The 18,436-nt window shown below is 43.3% G+C and overlaps 1 protein-coding gene across 1 annotated transcript in view; it reads right to left on the bottom strand.

Moving 5' to 3' along the window:
* Positions 1 to 18,436, bottom strand: part of MALRD1 (MAM and LDL receptor class A domain containing 1) — a 2,679,189-nt gene that overhangs the window by 1,497,156 nt on the left and 1,163,597 nt on the right. The window contains exon 22 of the mRNA XM_078663745.1: positions 11,073 to 11,318. Coding sequence (XP_078519871.1) covers positions 11,073 to 11,318 — 246 coding nt within the window. The remainder of the gene's footprint in view (positions 1 to 11,072; positions 11,319 to 18,436) is intronic.

Here is an 18,436-nt window from a genome sequence, read left to right as displayed (position 1 = left end):
ATGAATTGTACCTATATAAGGGCATGAATCAGGAAAATTCATTTGGTACCTAAAACGCCATACAACAGTACACTAGCCGCCATCAGTAGTCCGGGGAAAGCACACATGATTGAGTGCATCAGTACTTCCATTGCTCGACAGTAAGACTGGGATCGAGGTTGCTGTCCCACTCACTTCGGCCCTTAGGTGTGGGAGTCGGCGCAGTGTCGGTGCAGTGTCCTGCATTCCCTCATATAGTCATGTAATTTGGCAGCGCAGAGAGGGGGATGTCAATATTGCATCAACGACAAGAAACCCGGGTGGGGCGCACGGAATTGTTAGTCACCTTAACAGCAGCACGCAATTAATAGTATGTGAAGGTATCCAGGAGGGTGATGCCGGGATCTTGAGGCACCTGCTGCGTTGGTATAAAGAAGTCATCCAGACATATTGAGCCCTTTGAAGTCAGCCCTAGAGTCCTTAATCTGGTTTGGGTGGCATCTGCAACAGTAATGGGATAATTGTGTGCCCAATAAGAGGCACTGACTGGGCTGACAGATGCTCCAAGTTGGCATTCCTCCACAGCTCTCACCATGCCCATACGATGCATGAAACGGTGTGCAGCTGAGCTTGTGGATGCTTTGGGGCAAAAGAGAGCACCATTTGAAGAGGGCAAGGTATTACATTATCATGTGTGGGTGCTGTATGAGCCTGAAACTGTGTTGGGTAAATGCCACAGATGTTTGAATTGTGTTTCGGTGCTGAAATAATAGAGGTCCAAATCTGGAGCCCCGAGGCCCCATTGTTCAAAGGAGGGCATGTGTATTTTCCAGGCAATTTTGGGCTGCTTACCCGCGCACATAAATAAAACGAATTTCGTTGTGTGCACTGCATCACCAAATGCGATGCTGTGCGCGCCACAAAATTTGTTTTATTTATTTATATGTTTACTTACCTGTTAAAGTCCGTAATCCATACATTACAAGCCCCCACAATGCCCTTCCCCCTCCCTACGTCACCGCCCTGCAGTTACACCTACCACCGGCCGTGGCTGCTCTGGTGTTCTCAGTATTTAAGGGGTGAGAAAAAGCCATTCAAGATAATGAGTCATTTAGTATAGTCAAGTGCAACTTCTAATTAATGAATGTCAGAAGCGCAACTAGAGCCAAATGTTGTGGGGGGGAAGCGGGAGATGGGGAGGAGCTGATAAAATTTTCAAGGGGGGGCTTATTCTTCTATAAGTTCAACATACTCCTTGCGTATCAAACAAAACAGGGTCTGACGGACAGAAAATATACATGTGTAATACAATCTCTGTGTATACCAGCGTCACTAACCAGCATGTATGAAACGCATTGTGGGAAGTTACAGTATTTGCATAAAACTGCTCAAAGGTCAAAAATGAAGAGCACTGTGAATGCATGTATCACAGTGCTATATTCCAGTGCATTGGGGATGGAACACACTGTGGCATTTTACCGTATTTTCTTAGAGCTAAGAAATGAAAAGCATGGCAAATGCACGTATGAAAGCGCTGTATAACAGTGAATGAGGGATGAAAGACACTGTGGAAAGTTAGAGAATGTGTTTGGAGCTCAGAAATGGAAGGCAGGGTGAATAAATCTATCAATTATTCTCAGCGTGATATTCAAATGAATGGAGGATGAAACACACATTGGCAAATTTCCATTAAGTATTTAGAGCTGAGAAATGGAAACGCATGGTCAAGACATGTATCACAGCGCTATATTCCTGTGAGTTGGGGTGTGGGGGGCCGGAACACACTATGGCAACCAATCAATGAGGACATTGGATTAAGAAGTTTAGAGCTCAGAAATGGAAAGAATTGTGAAAGCACGTTTCACCACCCGAGTAGCTAGGGGGGATGCGGGGGGGCGGTCCGCCCCAGGCGGCACTTTTTAGGGGGTGGCACTAGTGGCCCATTGCAGGCGCGTCTGCATTTATAATTTATTTGCGCCCGCTACTGCTGCTGCCAAAATTGCCGCCGCGGCCACAGTGGTCCATCCCGGCCTCCAGGGCCGTCAATCTTGTAGCGCGCGAGCGCTACCAATGACGGCCCTGGGCGACATGATTTTGGCCAGCGGCGCGATCGCGAGCACTGGCGCGGCTGAGTCACTCACTACAGCCCAGACGTCACCCAGCCGAATGGCAGGCCTTTGCCCATTCAGACACTGTAACTCGCGGCGGGCGGGGCCTGCCCTCAGCAGTGGTTGCCTACTGGTGCCGCCGGGGAGGGGAAGGGATGTGACCTCACATCCTGAATGTAGGAAGTAAGGTTGGGATTGGTAGGAACTTAAGCGGGAACTCGACCGGAGAATGGATTGCCGCGCGCCGGAGGCCGACCAATTAACTGTCCTGTTCTGGTCCCGGCGCATGATCTCACTCAGTGTGTGTGGACGGTGCTGCGCATATTTACTGGTGTTGGACGCGGGCAGCATCACTCAGCAGCATGATGACGCCTGAGTGGCCTCGGCCGCTGTGGAGTCACCGTCACCCCGGAATGCAAATGCCAGGGTAGGAGCCAAGGGGCCCTGTCGGCATACGCTGGCTACAACATGGCATCATGATCTAATTATTGGTCCGCCGGCCCAGCAACACACACGCCCAACTAGAGCATGTGTTTGATTGTCAATTTCCTGCCTCAGCATCTGGTGTAGTGTGCACCTGCATCAGCCGCGGGCCGTGGAGGGAGTTACGGTGGGGCAGGAAGGCGGGGAGGGGGAGGGGCGGGGTGGAGGGTGCTAAAAGCAGGCATATGGATCATTGCAGGTAGGTACACAATTTAATTAATAAAACGAAATTCGTAGCGCGCACTGCATTGCAAAAAGCAATGCTGTGCGCGCTACGAATTTCGTTTTATTACTTAAATTGTGTACCTACCTGCAATGATCCATATGCCTGCTTTTAGCAACCTCCACCCTGCCCTTCCCCCTCCCCGCCTCCCTGCCCCACCGTAACTCCCTCCACGGCCCGCGGCTGACCTGCATGATGCCTAAGTTAAAGGAAAGCTGTCCAGTGTAATGAATGCCAGAACACACTGCAGTACTGAGTCCCAGTAAGGATAACTACTGCTTCAGCCTATCTACTATCATGCCAGCACCAACAACATTCAGCTAAATTATCAGAGAAAACTGCATTAGAAAACTGACACCAGTACAGTAAGCGTTTTAATATCTTGACAAATACAAAAGGTATTTTACCCATATTTGTACATACTTTAAACGTGCATATGATATAAAAACATTATACAATGTGTTCCCAAGCTGCCCTAAGAACACCTGACTGATGATTTAAACAAAGACAGAAAGTGTATTTCAAAAATGAATACGGACAATTTCATATAAAGTTCCCTTAAAAATTAAGTCAAGGCCTTAGCAAACTGTTAAAGGAATGGTGGCTGGTATTTTTTCTGCAAAAAGTGGCAATCCTAAGTGAGTACCTATTGAGGCCGCATTTAGAGGCCACACTCTCTGCAGCACTGAACCCCTGACAGATGACAGTACGATCATCTTAGAAAGGGGCAGTAGGTAAGTGAACTTCCTTTTCAGGTATTTTATAGTCGTTTCAATATCTTTTTGAAACTTCTCATTACTTGAAAGTGTGTATTTTCGGATCTCTATTTCAATGCACTTCATTGCTTGATTTGACTTGTGGAAGTGTCACTGTATGTGTTACACGTGTTGTCACATGTTGCCATTGAATGTCACTCATATGTACAGTGAAATCATGAAAATGTGACACATAAGAAGTCAGAAAACCTGCCAGCTTACGTGCTTGAGACCGAGAGCCAGTATAATCGCTTAGCTGCACTTGCTATTGCTTTTTAGGATACTGTGTGGTCATAGGATACTGTGTGGTCATGAATGATCAGATTAATAATATCTTCTGAGCAGCTGCAGTTTATGCCCTCTGTTACCGAGAACTGCAGTCACCCTTTCATTTCTGGTGCTTTGCTGCAGTTTTCAGATCTTCTCAGTTTCTTGTTGCTCAAATGGGTGTAATTTCTGATATTTAAATGTTTACCTCGTCTTCTTTCCGTGATTTTGCTCTTGAGAAAGTGTCACTCTTGCTTGTTGAAATGTCACTCACAATTACACTGGAAGTATGAAAATGTCACACACAGCAATCTGAAACCTTGGCAGCTATGCAGTAAGTGGCTGGGCAATTAGTGGCTGGACGATTTGTTGGCTCTGGAGTTTGGCTGCTGCAGTCAGAGAGCAGCAGAACTTGAAGTGACTAGGTGAATGAAGTTCGAACTTCAAGTTCGAACCAACCACCCCTGCCTGCCATAGAGTAGAGACCCTGGAGCGAGTGAGGTAAGAGGGGAGCAACAGTAGCTCAGCTACCTAAGCGTTTTCAGAGGGGTGGGCGGCTGAGTGGCTCATCATACATAACTGGCAAGGTTTCAGATTCTAATGAATGACATTTTAATAATTTTTTTCAGTGTAATTATGAGTGACATTTCTATGGCAATGAGTGACACTTTCTGGCGAGCCAAATCAAGGAACGAAGCTGAGGGAAACATATAAATATCAGACATTGCACCCATTTGTTCAACCAGACTGTCTGAATTATATTGTGTGTGCTACCCAATACTGTTCCTTAAAGGGCCATCTAGTGAATGAAGTCACAATAGGTATCAATATCCAAGCAAACGTCTCAGTCATCAAATAAACAGCATTCTGGAATGCTTACTGGTGGTGCCCGTTAGTGGTGCAGGAGAGGCCTGTTGCTTTTTCTTCAGATGATGCCCCTTTATGAGAGACCAATAAACAACTAGGGGTTGGCTCTAATCAGTATGGCTGAGCCTTCATAGAACATAACAAAAGAGAAATTGCCAGTACTGATAACACCGCAGTAACATAAATTCAAACAGTACTTGAGAAAATATTCAAGACTGAATGCTAGTTAATAGCTTTTATTCTTATTTCTGATTTTATCAAAAGATACTTTTTCATTTTGTGAAAACAAACATGTAAAAAACAATTTACTGACCAAAATCAAAACTGGGGGTGATCGTTCATCATATCACTCATATCACAACCATACGGTAAACAATCATTCAAGGGGAGAAGGGGAGCACTAAATAAGAGAGCTACAACATTTATCAAAACATACAATATTTACAATATAATACAATACCATACATAAAACAAGAAAAGCCAGTGTCTGCAAAACACTTAGATAATACTTTCTTTTGATACACAATCAATTTTAACGTACATTCCTATAGTTAAGTATATAAAAATACTTCTTGGATCTTTAGAAAAAGGATAATGTACAAAAATTAGTGATAAGCAACAATTATCATAGCATTCACGCTTATCACTAGAGCAGACAGTAAGGTGGCTGGGGCCTACGCGTTTCGAATCCCAATGACTTGTAGGGATTCTCTTCAGGGCCTTGGGGTTCTATTCTGTATTTTGGAGAATGAATAGTCTCAAGGTGGGGATTGGTTGACACAGTTGGATGGTGGTAGACCTAGTGAAATGGTGTAGGAGACCGCGTCTATAAAGGCTGTCCGTTTTTTGTCACTGGACGTGTCAAAATGCGTTGTTCTACGAAGAGATAAAGTAGCACTTGTTCGCGGAAACCGTCTGAAAAAAGGGGGACTTTCAACGCGTTGCTCATCGGCATAACAAGTCAGCTACGTGTGACCACGGTAGGTACGGCACACGGTTGTTTTGAGTTCAAGACGCCTGTGGGCGGCACATCTTTGTTCAACGCGGTCAGCGGTAGATATTAAATAATTTTAATCAAGGCGAGTTTTCAAAAAGGCAGCGTCCAAGACAGCACTATCCGGCGGCTCCTGCGCAGGAGCCGCCGGATAGTGCTGTCTTGGACGCTGCCTTTTTGAAAACTCGCCTTGATTAAAATTATTTAATATCTACCGCTGACCGCGTTGAACAAAGATGTGCCGCCCACAGGCGTCTTGAACTCAAAACAACCGTGTGCCGTACCTACCGTGGTCACACGTAGCTGACTTGTTATGCCGATGAGCAACGCGTTGAAAGTCCCCCTTTTTTCAGACGGTTTCCACAAACAAGTGCTACTTTATCTCTTCGTAGAACAACGCATTTTGACACGTCCAGTGACAAAAAACGGACAGCCTTTATAGACGCGGTCTCCTACATCATTTCACTAGGTCTACCACCATCCAACTGTGTCAACCAATCCCCACCTTGAGACTATTCATTCTCCAAAATACAGAATAGAACCCCAAGGCCCTGAAGAGAATCCCTACAAGTCATTGGGATTCGAAACGCGTAGGCCCCAGCCACCTTACTGTCTGCTCTAGTGATAAGCGTGAATGCTATGATAATTGTTGCTTATCACTAATTTTTGTACATTATCCTTTTTCTAAAGATCCAAGAAGTATTTTTATATACTTAACTATAGGAATGTACGTTAAAATTGATTGTGTATCAAAAGAAAGTATTATCTAAGTGTTTTGCAGACACTGGCTTTTCTTGTTTTATGTATGGTATTGTATTATATTGTAAATATTGTATGTTTTGATAAATGTTGTAGCTCTCTTATTTAGTGCTCCCCTTCTCCCCTTGAATGATTGTTTACCGTATGGTTGTGATATGAGTGATATGATGAACGATCACCCCCAGTTTTGATTTTGGTCAGTAAATTGTTTTTTACATGTTTGTTTTCACAAAATGAAAAAGTATCTTTTGATAAAATCAGAAATAAGAATAAAAGCTATTAACTAGCATTCAGTCTTGAATATTTTCTCAAGTACTGTGTTTGAATTTATGTTACTGCGGTGTTATCAGTACTGGCAATTTCTCTTTTGTTATGTTCCTTTATGAGAGAGGCAGCAGCTCGAAGAAAGCGATTTATGACATGATAAAATTATTAAAAGTTAATTTCCCTGTGGGGGGAAGGCGGTTCCATCCTCAGCTCATTTATTACTGGTAGTTGGGACAGAGCTGGCATCATAGGTTGAAAACTTGAATGAAACACTGGTTTTCATCAAGCCTCTCCATTCTCTCTCTCTCTTATCTTTTTCGTCCTCTTCCCCTCTTGTCCCTAATAATTTTTACATCTGGTCTTCTTAGGGGCACACATCCTCTTTCTCTCTACTTTCTTTTTCTTGCCTCAGTCTGTTTCCTTTCACCACTTCCTTCTCTTTCCTTTCTCCCTCTTCTCTTCCCCCTCCTTCCTCTTGCCTTTCTCTTCTCTTTCCAAACCTTTCTTTCTGCCCACACTTTACTATGCCAGTGTCTCCCTTCCTCCATCTCTCTGCAACTTATATAGCAGAATTATAAATTCAGCTGACACAATGCTTTAATGTGCCCGAGAAAAGAAAATGCTTTTAATTTTCAGAAATGCTCATCAGCAGGCCATTTCAAACCACTTGCCAGGCAGCTGACTCTATTCTAGTGGTTTTAAGGAGCACGAGACCGAACAGTTACCTGGGAGCCTTAATGGTGATCAATCAGGTCATGATATTGCAGAGTAGTCCGCTACTCTTTGAAAACGAAGTCCTGAGTTTCCCAGCCAGCTGCCAGTTCCTCTCAGCAATTAATTGTTCACGCAGCTCTCTGATGGATGTCACATGCGGTTTTTCTGAGTCGCCAGATAGATCATGCAGTCTGTGTGTTCTCTTTTGTACTGCCTGTCACCGGTGTATTCAACTGTGAAGCCTTGGACTGTGTCATGTATGTGCATTTAACGCATGATCGAGGTAACTATTAGCGGCGATACTACATGTCTCTCGGACCTCTTTCAAGTGCTCGTGGTCTTTCTTCCCCAGTACCCCACCCACCCCCCTTCCAGGGGCGGCAATCTGAGGGATAGCCCCGGGCGCCACAAGCTCTAGCTACGCCCCTGCGTTTCACAGCACAATATTTCTGTGAGTGGAGGAACGACTGTATAGCATGTTGTACTAAGTATGTTTCTCTTCATGACTGTTTTTGTTAGTGAGCAGATCCAGATTACAGAGGCGCAACCAGAGCCAAAATTCGGGGAGGGGTTAGGGTGGGCTGATACAAATTTCGGGGGTGTGCGGGCAAATTCTTCCAGCAATAAGCATAGTGGAGAGGCAGGGGCTCTAAGAAAGGCTGAAAAAACAACAGAGGCTCGTTAGCAATTGAATGGTCTTTTAAAGACCTGTGAAATACTCGGGTGTAGCTGTGTGTGTGTGCCTGGGAAGCTGTCTCAGCCCGGGCTGACACACACGACTGACGGGATGGGGGGCTGAAGCCCATTAGCCCAATGGGCATGCACGTCTGATGGTTGTTCTATCAACAAATAGACACAAAATGGCCTTAATTGTGCACATTTCCAATTTTGATGGGTGGTTTCTTGATCTTCTGGACTTAGAGGTAGGGAACTGATAAGAAAATATAGTAAGCACAGCTGAGCTAATGCAATGTTGACTTTTCGGGTGCACAAACTGATCATTATGCTTATAAAGGCAAACACTGTTCACAGAATGCACCCTTGATATTTAACCTTCTCTTTCACACCTGTTTTTTTGTCCCTGCTAAATTATGATGTTTAAATATTCAGCTTCTCCTTAAAGACTGTGGAATCTCAACGTCGTAGATAGCATTACAATAAAAGCTTCATGTGCTGTGGACTTAAAACAAAACATTCATATTTTAGGCAAAAGACCACAAGTATAGTATAGTTTATTACACTTCATTTAATTCTAAATGCTCAAACGTTATTCACCTAAAATAATTAGATGGAAACAGCAGTGATTTCACTAGTACATCTAAATCACCTCAGAGGTTGTCAATACAGCCAAACAGCAAGAGTCCTTATGATTGTGCTGAGATCAGACTTACAGCTAAATTAGATTAGATCCATTTGTACCTAATACTTTGAATTTCTGTTAATGTGGACACTTGCGTGGGTCCTGAAAGCACCTCTCAATCTCTGAGATACCAGTCTAACTAGGTGCATTGTCATGTCAAGTAAACAAACGAAAATTACCTACTGTGTTTCTCCCTGTTCCTTTTTTTGGGAATTTGGGTTTCTACTAGCTACTGTGAACAGGGTTCAGTCAAACCTGTACTGTTAAAATGGTGTTTCTTTATTCTCTTAGTGCATCCCTTGCCCCTGTGTGTCTGGCCCGAATTGCTGTCAGGATCTCAAGCTGACAATGGCAAAAACGAAATCATTATTAGCCATGGAATTATAAAGAAACAGTAAAGTGCAAGCCACCCTCACAGTGCAGTCTGTGCCAGTTATGGTATGGAAAATCCAGATATTTTTCTCAATTAAAAAACGATAACATGCAGTTTACAAAAGCAGTGCTGGGCACAGACAGAAATGATTTTTCAGGCAGCCTATTACTCTTGTCTAGTGCATAATTTAAATTGAGTTGCTTCCAGGTGCTTATAGTGGGGCACAATTGGGTTGTAGCTGAAGGCAGTGTGAGTTTCTCTCAGTGGGGCAGTATGGTGTTCAGTGTGGCAGAGGATGTGGCACTCTGTGCCAATGACAGAAACTGCAAGGCTCTGAGAAAATGGCTTTTTATAGCACTTTTAGGCATATTTGGGACATTCTGCGAATGGCAAAGTTTTCAGATGAATGCATTGTGTTGACCAATAACAAACGAGTGCATGTGTGCATTGTCAATTTAAATAAATTCGTCTTTTGCTTGTGGGATAAAAATGTGGATAAATACAGATAAAATGGGCAAAAATAAATATGGATAAATACAGATGGAAAAAAATAAATACCATAAAACCTGGAGCCCTAATTATACTTAGCCTCAGATTTTGCCCACACAGTACCATTGAAATTCAGCAGTTATAGCTACCTGAGCCAACTACAATTTGTGCGCCCACAATGCACTGCTTATGACTTCACATATTACACCACTCATGGCATGGTCAGGGATGTCACTGATGATATCTCAATTGGATGTTAAGGGTGTTTTTAGGGTTGGGGTAGGTGAAGAAATAGGGTGGTAAAGGTGTTTTAGGGTATATGGGTGAGTTGGGAAATGAGATGCCAAGGGTGATTTTAATGTTTTGGGGTGGGTGAGGGAATAGGATGATAGAGGTGGTGTTCGGGTTTACGGGAGGGTAAGGGCATTGGGAGGTGAGGGTATTTTTAGAGTTTATGGATGGCTGAGGTAAAAGAGTGATAAGAGTCTTTCTAGGGATTAGCGGTAGATAAGGGATTTGTGTGGTGAGTGTGTTTTTAGTAGGGTTGGGCGAAACTCACCGAATTTACCCATGTAGAATTCTGTGGAGTTACCTAAAAAGTCAGCAGGATTCCACAGAGTTCTGTGAGTGGAGGATTTCCAGTCTGTCCTACGGCTGGTGCTGATTTGTAGAGTTGGAAGCTTGTTCTGCACTGTAAGGTCAGCAAAAGCGGCACTATGTAGTGCGCCAGAGCGCGCAGCTTCTTTCTGCCGCTCGAGTAGATATTGTAATCGAGCAGCAGCTTTTATGACGCGAGTGGCAACTTTCCCAACATGAGCGGTAGTGAACTGCTGTGGCTGCAGGCTTTGAGAAATCTTGCCTTGAGACAGTTTGACGTTTGTTTTTTCTCACTTGGCAACTTATCATTGGCGAGCCACGCAGAAGAAAAAGTCCACCACGTGGCAGTTGGCAGAGTTTCTGCCGAACTCCACACTCCAAGTGGAGGACAGAGTGGGCAAAACTTTGCGTACTCCACCAGCAGAGCAGAGTTTACAGCCACCCCTAGTTTATAGGGTTTAAGGGTGAGAGAAAGAGTAGCGAGATAGGGTGGAATTTTTAGGGTTTAGGGTTGAGTGAGGGAAAAGGGTGGTAAGGTGTTTTGGGGGATTTAAGGGGGTAAAGGAATTGGGTGGTAAGGCTGTTTTAAGGATTCATGGGTGGCTAAGGGAATTGGGTGCTAACAGTATTTTTATGATAAAGCGGCAATAATTGTAACGCCGTTCCTTGATAATATGCCCCTCAGCTTTTAGAGATACATGGCAAAGGAAGAGTTATACAAATATGTAATTTCAATCTGTGTGACATTTGTTTTTAATTTTTAATTGGCTCCTAATCTGTGAATTCTGTAACAGTTGGATGAACACAGATTATGTACAAATTAAAAAAGTAACATACCATTTCCATTTCCAACTGTGTGGTCTCTGGGAGGTCGAAGACTTTGGGTGGATCCAACTCCCAGAACCCAGTCAAAATTGTCAGCCAGGGAATTTTGCCAGCCGCATCTGCCTTTCTCAAAAGTGCAGGAAGTGCCACACTCATTCTCATCGGTATTATCTCCACAGTCATCCAAGAAATCGCATCTTTGTTCTGGTTTATAGCATTTGTTGTTCTGGCATTCCAAGTAGCCATGTGGACAGGATCCTAATGGGAATAAACAGCATAATCTCAGTCTTCTAATTGTCTATGCATCCTGGCGAGAGCAATTAACGTTTATGCACAAATACAAAGTCATACGCTTTTGCTTAGCCAACTAGGTTGGCACTTTATAAATACAAAAACAACATTCATGCAAATATTTTAAAAATATATATATTTTTTTCCTGTTTAGCAGAAAGCCATTAGTGGTTCATATATTTTGAGTTAAATTCACGAAGCCAATAGAAACGTGTTAGTGTCAAAAGTGCCTCATATTTTAAAAACACACATGATCCAATTAATGAAAAGTGTACACAAATTACACTGTGTGCACTCAAACTGGCCATATGCAATATCTGCATTTGTGAATATCGACGAGAATGTGGTAGCAACAAATCCAGACGAAGTCCTGAATGAAAATCAGTGTTCCTTCTTTTCTAGTGGTATATCCTTTCCGCTGCACCAGTAAGGACATGGAGCTTGAATACTAAGGCTAAAATGTAATCTGTCAATTTAATACAGTATAACAATCATCATCATCATATTAACTGTAATTTGGCTCAGTTGAACCATAAAAGTCCAAGTCTCAGTTGACAACAATATGTAAAACAGACATGCAACATCATTTGTTAGGGAAGCCGCCACAGAGGTCAGAAAAAAGACAAGGGGGACAAAATCCTTGAGAAATAAAAACTCCTCCGCTATGTCCCCTGAGTAATCTGAGCGAAAGATCAAATATCTAAAAGATATTCAATGCAACAGTAAAAGACACAACAATCAGTATACATAGATACATTAAATATCAAGCTACAAATTTCTAGAACATCACATAAAAACAGTTGCCCTCTGCTTGATAGCACGTTCCATATATGCGGCAGCACAGAAGCAGATCTTAATCATGGGTGGGGTTTGTAGGTAGGTAAAGGTGGCTCTACAATAACGAATATTGGCCACCCTGAAGATGGGCAACAGATTGCATTTCCTCAGCATTGAATCAAATTTGCAAAATACCATAAAATGTAAGGTAGTTTGTGATGATTAGTCATCACAAGGGCATAGAGGAAGATGTAACAAATATGTGCCTTGTAACCGGAAGGCAGCAAGAAAGTACACCATGCAGAATCTAAATCTAGTCAGTAAAAATATATGATGTTTGTTTGCCACCCACACTAACATGGTGCAGGACTACCAGTCAGACAAATCCCCATATAGGGCTTGACCGTTGGTTTATCTACAGCACTCCGGATACTGTTCTTCAGGCATACCACAAAAACGCGTCAGCATTTTTTTTAGAAGTAACCGTCGAAAGAACAGACTGCCCCCTTCTTTTGCTCTTTCACAGTTTATATGAGACCAAGCTGTAAAAATTGTGTGTAAAGAGTACAGTGCATCGTTGCATTTTTGGCTAATATTTCACACTTGTGGTTATGAATTGTTTGTTTATTAGTTTGTCTAAAGATTTTGTTTTTGAATGTATAAATGAAAAGTGTTTTCCTCATGTTTAGACATTCTAAAGATTTAGTAACAGCCTTGAAATTTAAAAAAAGAAAAAAAGTTGAAATAAATAACCAAATCTGAGCGTAATATAACGCTGGTTCTTTCTGTGCGTTTGTTGAATTAATAATCAGGAACACGAAACAGCATCCAGGTACTTCCCTCAGTTTTTCATCATATGAGTCAATAGCACAGACTTTGGCCTTGTAAACTCTCATTAGTACAGCAATCACATTTGGTTTACTGCATTCCTCGGGAGGAAATATACAATGCAGAGCCATATCTAATATGTTGAACCTGATACTCCCATCGTTACCTGCACTGGTGCTCTACCAAGGTGCCACAGCTTTACACAATGTTGCAGACTTGAGGGTGCAGAGTCTAGCACAAGGTTTATAATACTTCACTTTGAGTACAAATCCCTATCCCTAGACAAACTCTAAGAGATCCCACACACTGGATGTGTGTTGGACACTGCAGCACGGTATGTAACGTTTACAACAAAATTTTTACAACGCACTACCATTACAACGCAGGCATTACCACGCATACCATTACAACGCATTGCGCTGGGGGGCGCTCTAGGATAGGGAATACGTTTAATTTTCTATCCAACACCTTCCCTAGTGTCCACGGGGACTGGAGTTGGAATAGAAAATTATACTTACCACTATCCAGCACCTCTAAGCGCTATGCGTTGTAATGGTATGCGTGGTAAAAACCGCGTTGTAAAGGTATGCGTGGTAAAAGTATGCGTTGTAACGTCATACATCCCTGCAGCACACATGCAATACATTTTTGAGTAATAATGTAGTTTCCCTTGTTTACGCCCACTTTAAGTAGGCATCCGTTTTTGAGGTAAAGCCCGGCCTATCAGAGTACATTGGGCTCTACGAAAGCCTATGGGTGTTCACACTAATCTGTCACTTATGTCTGATTGACTCAAAGAATTGAAAATCATTAAAGGTAAATGCCATGCACCACTTTCTACCTCTTTGCCAAAGCACTTTGATTTAATAACTCTGGACTTATTTACATACAAGAATAAACATAGCCCTCACTTGTACTGTACAGTCACCTAGACCACCACTCATGCAGTGAGTTGCTGAGTGCTTTAACACCTTATATACGCCTTAATGTTATAAATTAAATCACCGATATTCCCTTTCACAGACTCTTTAAGGTCCATTCACAGAAACACTTTCTACTGCACAATGTCAGGGGTCTGCCCAGGCCACCACGCCTCTGCCATCCACCCACATCATTCCTGGAAGTCAATAAATGCATGTCAAGAGTCATGGGCCGTGTGCTGCATCCCTGCCTCTAGCCCTGTCCTACCCCAACACAAAGGATCTTACCCAAATATTATTCCATGTCAGTGATCGTCAATAATTTTTGCATGAAAAACAACTATTACTGAATCAGGCCATTTGAGCTTAGATAAACACTTACCCAAAGAAATGACTGGACTTCATCTATAACTTGAAAATCTGCTTCTGATAAGAATGTCCTGTATGAAAATGCACTCCATAACCATTTAATGACTGCAATTGATCTTAGTGTTGGAGGCAAATTAAACTATTTCCTTAATCACCGTGGCTATTACAGGTATCATTCAAGTCTCTTTCCATTAATCAGTCAACTTGAATGTATGTACTCAATGCCAGAAAAAAAAAACCATCTCCAGACCATAGTGTATCTGAAAAAACTTGCATTCCACAACAAATTACTAATTGTCACAGTTAATACTTGGTACAAAGTGTCCTAATGAACCACTGTGATTAAGGAAGTGTCAAAGGTCCCGGTTGCCAAGGGTTTAACCCCTTCGCTGCTTCTGACGGCCAACAACCGTCGTGCGCACTACCTATGAAGCGCTGCGCACGCCCATTGGCTGTCGCGGCCCCGCCCACTGTGCTAAACCACCCCACCGCAGCGAAATTGCCAGCGCGTTTAAGCGGTAAAGGGTGGCTCATCACTTAGTGGTGTTCAGAGGAGGGCCTTACATTACAGAGAGAGAGGCACCTCTGCACACTGACAAATACATTGCAAAGATAATCAGTGGCCCATCATTGTTTAATATTAAATCAACAATTCCTGTACATCCCTAATAACCACTAATAGAAAGATTAGAGAAAGATAATAAAAAGCATATTGGTACGGAACTCCAGGATAAAATGCTTACAGAATACTTATAGGCCTGCGATAAAAAACATCCTAAGTATCTTTATGGAAGACGAGAAGTTCAAACAGAGCATCAGTCACGTTGCCACTACATGTTCGTACCACTGGATGGTGCTCGGGATTGAAACCACCCTAGAACATGATAGAGAGGAGCTCAAAGAAATCACAGAATTGGAGTAGGAATTGCTAGGGGCAGACAAATTACAAGAAGCCCAGAAGGCTTTGTATAATTTGACATCAACACAAAATCCCCAGTAATATCCAAGGGAGGGAACTAGAGGGTATGGGTCTCCAGGGTGAGCTGGCCTCCAAATCTACTATGTACATACTGTAGAAGCTAAGCCAAAGTTGTAGTCACTTAAATTGTGTTGCCGTGTCCCTAGGAGCACTATATGATAGGAGTGCTGGACATGTCAAAAATGGTGAAGGGTTGTCCTCACACACCACTAGGTGTCATGCTTCATCATAGGCAGCCCTTGCACTCTAAAAACCTGGTTTGATAGAAAGCAGGGCCTACAAATGAAGACAGGGAGGCACTTCTAATCATTTAAGGTGGGGGCCTGTGGAAATAGTGAATCAAAAAACAATGTAGTACCCCAAATCACATGTAATCGTAGGGTGCATTACTTGGCATTTAAATACTGGAATGTGTGGATTAGGGGAGTTATTACCCCATCCCCACTGTTACCTTAGTCAACTTGTTTCTGCCTATGGCTCTAATGAGACAGCAGCATTCTTCAGGACGTAAGTCAGGCTCATGGTTTTATAATATGATACTAGATATTGCCTCTTTGTTAGGGGGACCTATGTCTACCTCTAACCTAATATTGTAGTTCTGAAATACCTGTGGCTGCATAAATAAATATTTTGTTCAAATAAGTGTTTTGGTACCTAATTTGTAAATTGGACATAGGTATTGTCGTACACATCATGTATATGCGATATCTGCATGCTAATGTATTAATCGCATGACACTGCAAACATGTTATCCCCCCTCTTCCAGTGCCCTGCTAGAGTTGATTGTATTTGAGAAAATGCAATTAAGTGATGGTGCAAATTTGAAGAACGAGAAATCTTTCATACCCTATGTTGGAAATAGCCCTTTTTGCATGGTTATCCCCAGCTTTTTGCTTCTTCCTCTTTTGTTGTTCCCAACCTGTTGTTGTTGGCTATAGGACTCTAGGCACTTTACCACTGCTGATCCTTGCTAAAGTGCATATGCTCTCTGTGTAAATTGTTATGGTGATTGGTTATCCATGATTGGCATATTTGTCTTACCAGTATGTCCCTAGTAAAGTGCACTGAGTGTGCCAGGGCTGGTAATTCAAATGCTATTAGTGGGCTTGTCGCACTGATTGTGCCACCCACATAAGTAGCCCTGAAAAGATGTCCCAGGCCTGCACCGCAGTGCCTGTGCGCAGTTTGTTAACTGCCATGATGACCTGGCCAGTGCTCCCACTTGCCAGGCCTTACCTTTCCCTTTTCTTACACATAGAACAACCCTATGGTAGGCCCAAGATACCCCCTGGGCAGGGTGCAGTGTATGTGTAAGGTAGGACATGTATTAGTGTGTGTCACATGTCCTGATAAGGAAATACTGCCAATTTTGTTTTTCACTATTGAAAGGCTAACTTGCCCATAGGCCAGAATGGGGAATTCTGTGTAACATGTTTACCTGCATATCTTATTCTCACACACAGAAGGGGAGAGGGTCTACATGTAACTCCACCACCCCCAACCCATGAGGCAATATATTATACACACAAAAGTGGTGGAGAAGATAGAAAAAAACAAACTAATCAAAAGTGTACAAACAGTGGCACACTTGTGTATGATGAAAAACTGCCCTCACTCACACACACTGTGTGTGACATACTTCATCATCGGGTCTGCTACGATGCCCGGGCGTAGCCGTGTTTCGGGCGGAGCATAGGGAGGGGGAACAAAAAGTACAAGAACAAAGTGCAACACAGGACTGAAAGTGACAACAATGTTCACAAACAAACACAACAAGTCAAGACTGGATACAGTGATAGAACAAAAAATTGCAGTAGGGAATAGTGGAATTAAAACTGGCTCCTGGATACCAAATATAACTTTATTAGTAGGTTCCAGGGTCAGGATTAAAAATAAATGGATGGTAGTGCTAAGGTGGGGTATTAGGACCCCCTAGCACCCCTCCTTTACTGCTACAGTCAGTACCTGCATATCTTCCCATAGGAATGAGATAGAAAATTGGAGTCTGGTATCCCTCAACTCAAAATTTAATAACACATACAGATGGTTTTTAAATTCTGTGTTTGAAAAGAGCACTTTTAGAAATTGGCTATTTTCTTGTTCAACCTTTCTGTGTGCCTCTGCTTGTTTGTGGATTGACTGTCTGGTTTGAGAGTGACAGGAGCCGGGGTGGCTCCAGGAGTCTGGGTGAGTCAGCACTAAGCCAAATAGACCGATATGTGTTTGGGGTGATGGGAGGAGTAGCACCTGGGCCTGAATAGGGCTGTGCCTGCCTTCCAAAATGCTGGCTCTACCTCCTGCGCTACATATGAAGACCCTGACATAGGGTCACAAAGGGTCACAAAGGAAGAAGTTGTGCAGTGGCAGAGTGCACCCACCCTTACACCTAGAGAACAAAGACTTTTGGGGTATAAATATGAGACCTGAAACCCGTTAACTTTAGATCATCCTGGGATTCAAGAGGAACCTCTGCCGAGGAGAAGAGCTGGATAAACTGAAAAGAAGGACTGCCCTTACTGCCCTTGCTGTGTGTTCTGGGGCTAACCTGTAGTTGCCATTCTTCCAAGGAAAGCAGAAGGACTTTGCTGCGTCCCCTGCTTGAAGAAGATCTCCAAGGGCCTAAGGAGAGCTGGCCTCCTTTTTTGAAGTCCCAGGACTTAACCCCCAGCTCCCCCTGAACACTGCTGTGTGAGTTCTGACCTACCTAGAGTGCTCGATCCAGTTGTGGGACCTCTGAAGGTTGTTGCTGCTGTTTGGGACCTGGAAGAAGAAGAAGCGTGAAAAGAACTGCAAAACCCGTTGCATCGCTCTTCTTGTGGTTCACTGGGGAATTTTGACGGCGCGAGAAGATTTCCATTGCCTTGTTGTGCCGCTGCGAAGATCATCGCAGCGCCTGTCGCCACTGCAAGAACCGACACACCGAGCGATCGCAGCGGAATAGGACCGACACCGCGCAACGCCACCGCATTGATCGCTGTCGCATACCGAAGACCTACACATTGTACCTGTGTGACGCATCACTTGTGAACCGGAAACGGCACGAAGACTCGACGCATCGCTCCCCTTACAGACAGGACTCGACACAACCCGTCCGCTGTGTGCAGCGGGTCTGTCGCATCGCCTCCTCAGGGTCTTAGGAGTGTCGCATCTCTTTGTTTTTCGATACTGCAGCTTTTTGGCTTAGGAACTTTTGTCGCATCTCCAGGTACTTT

The sequence above is a fragment of the Lissotriton helveticus genome, chromosome 10 (assembly GCF_964261635.1).
Source record: "Lissotriton helveticus chromosome 10, aLisHel1.1, whole genome shotgun sequence".
NCBI classification, from domain to species: Eukaryota; Metazoa; Chordata; class Amphibia; order Caudata; family Salamandridae; genus Lissotriton; species Lissotriton helveticus.
Note: the sequence above shows the minus strand (reverse complement) of the source record. Positions and strands in the feature narration are given on the sequence as shown.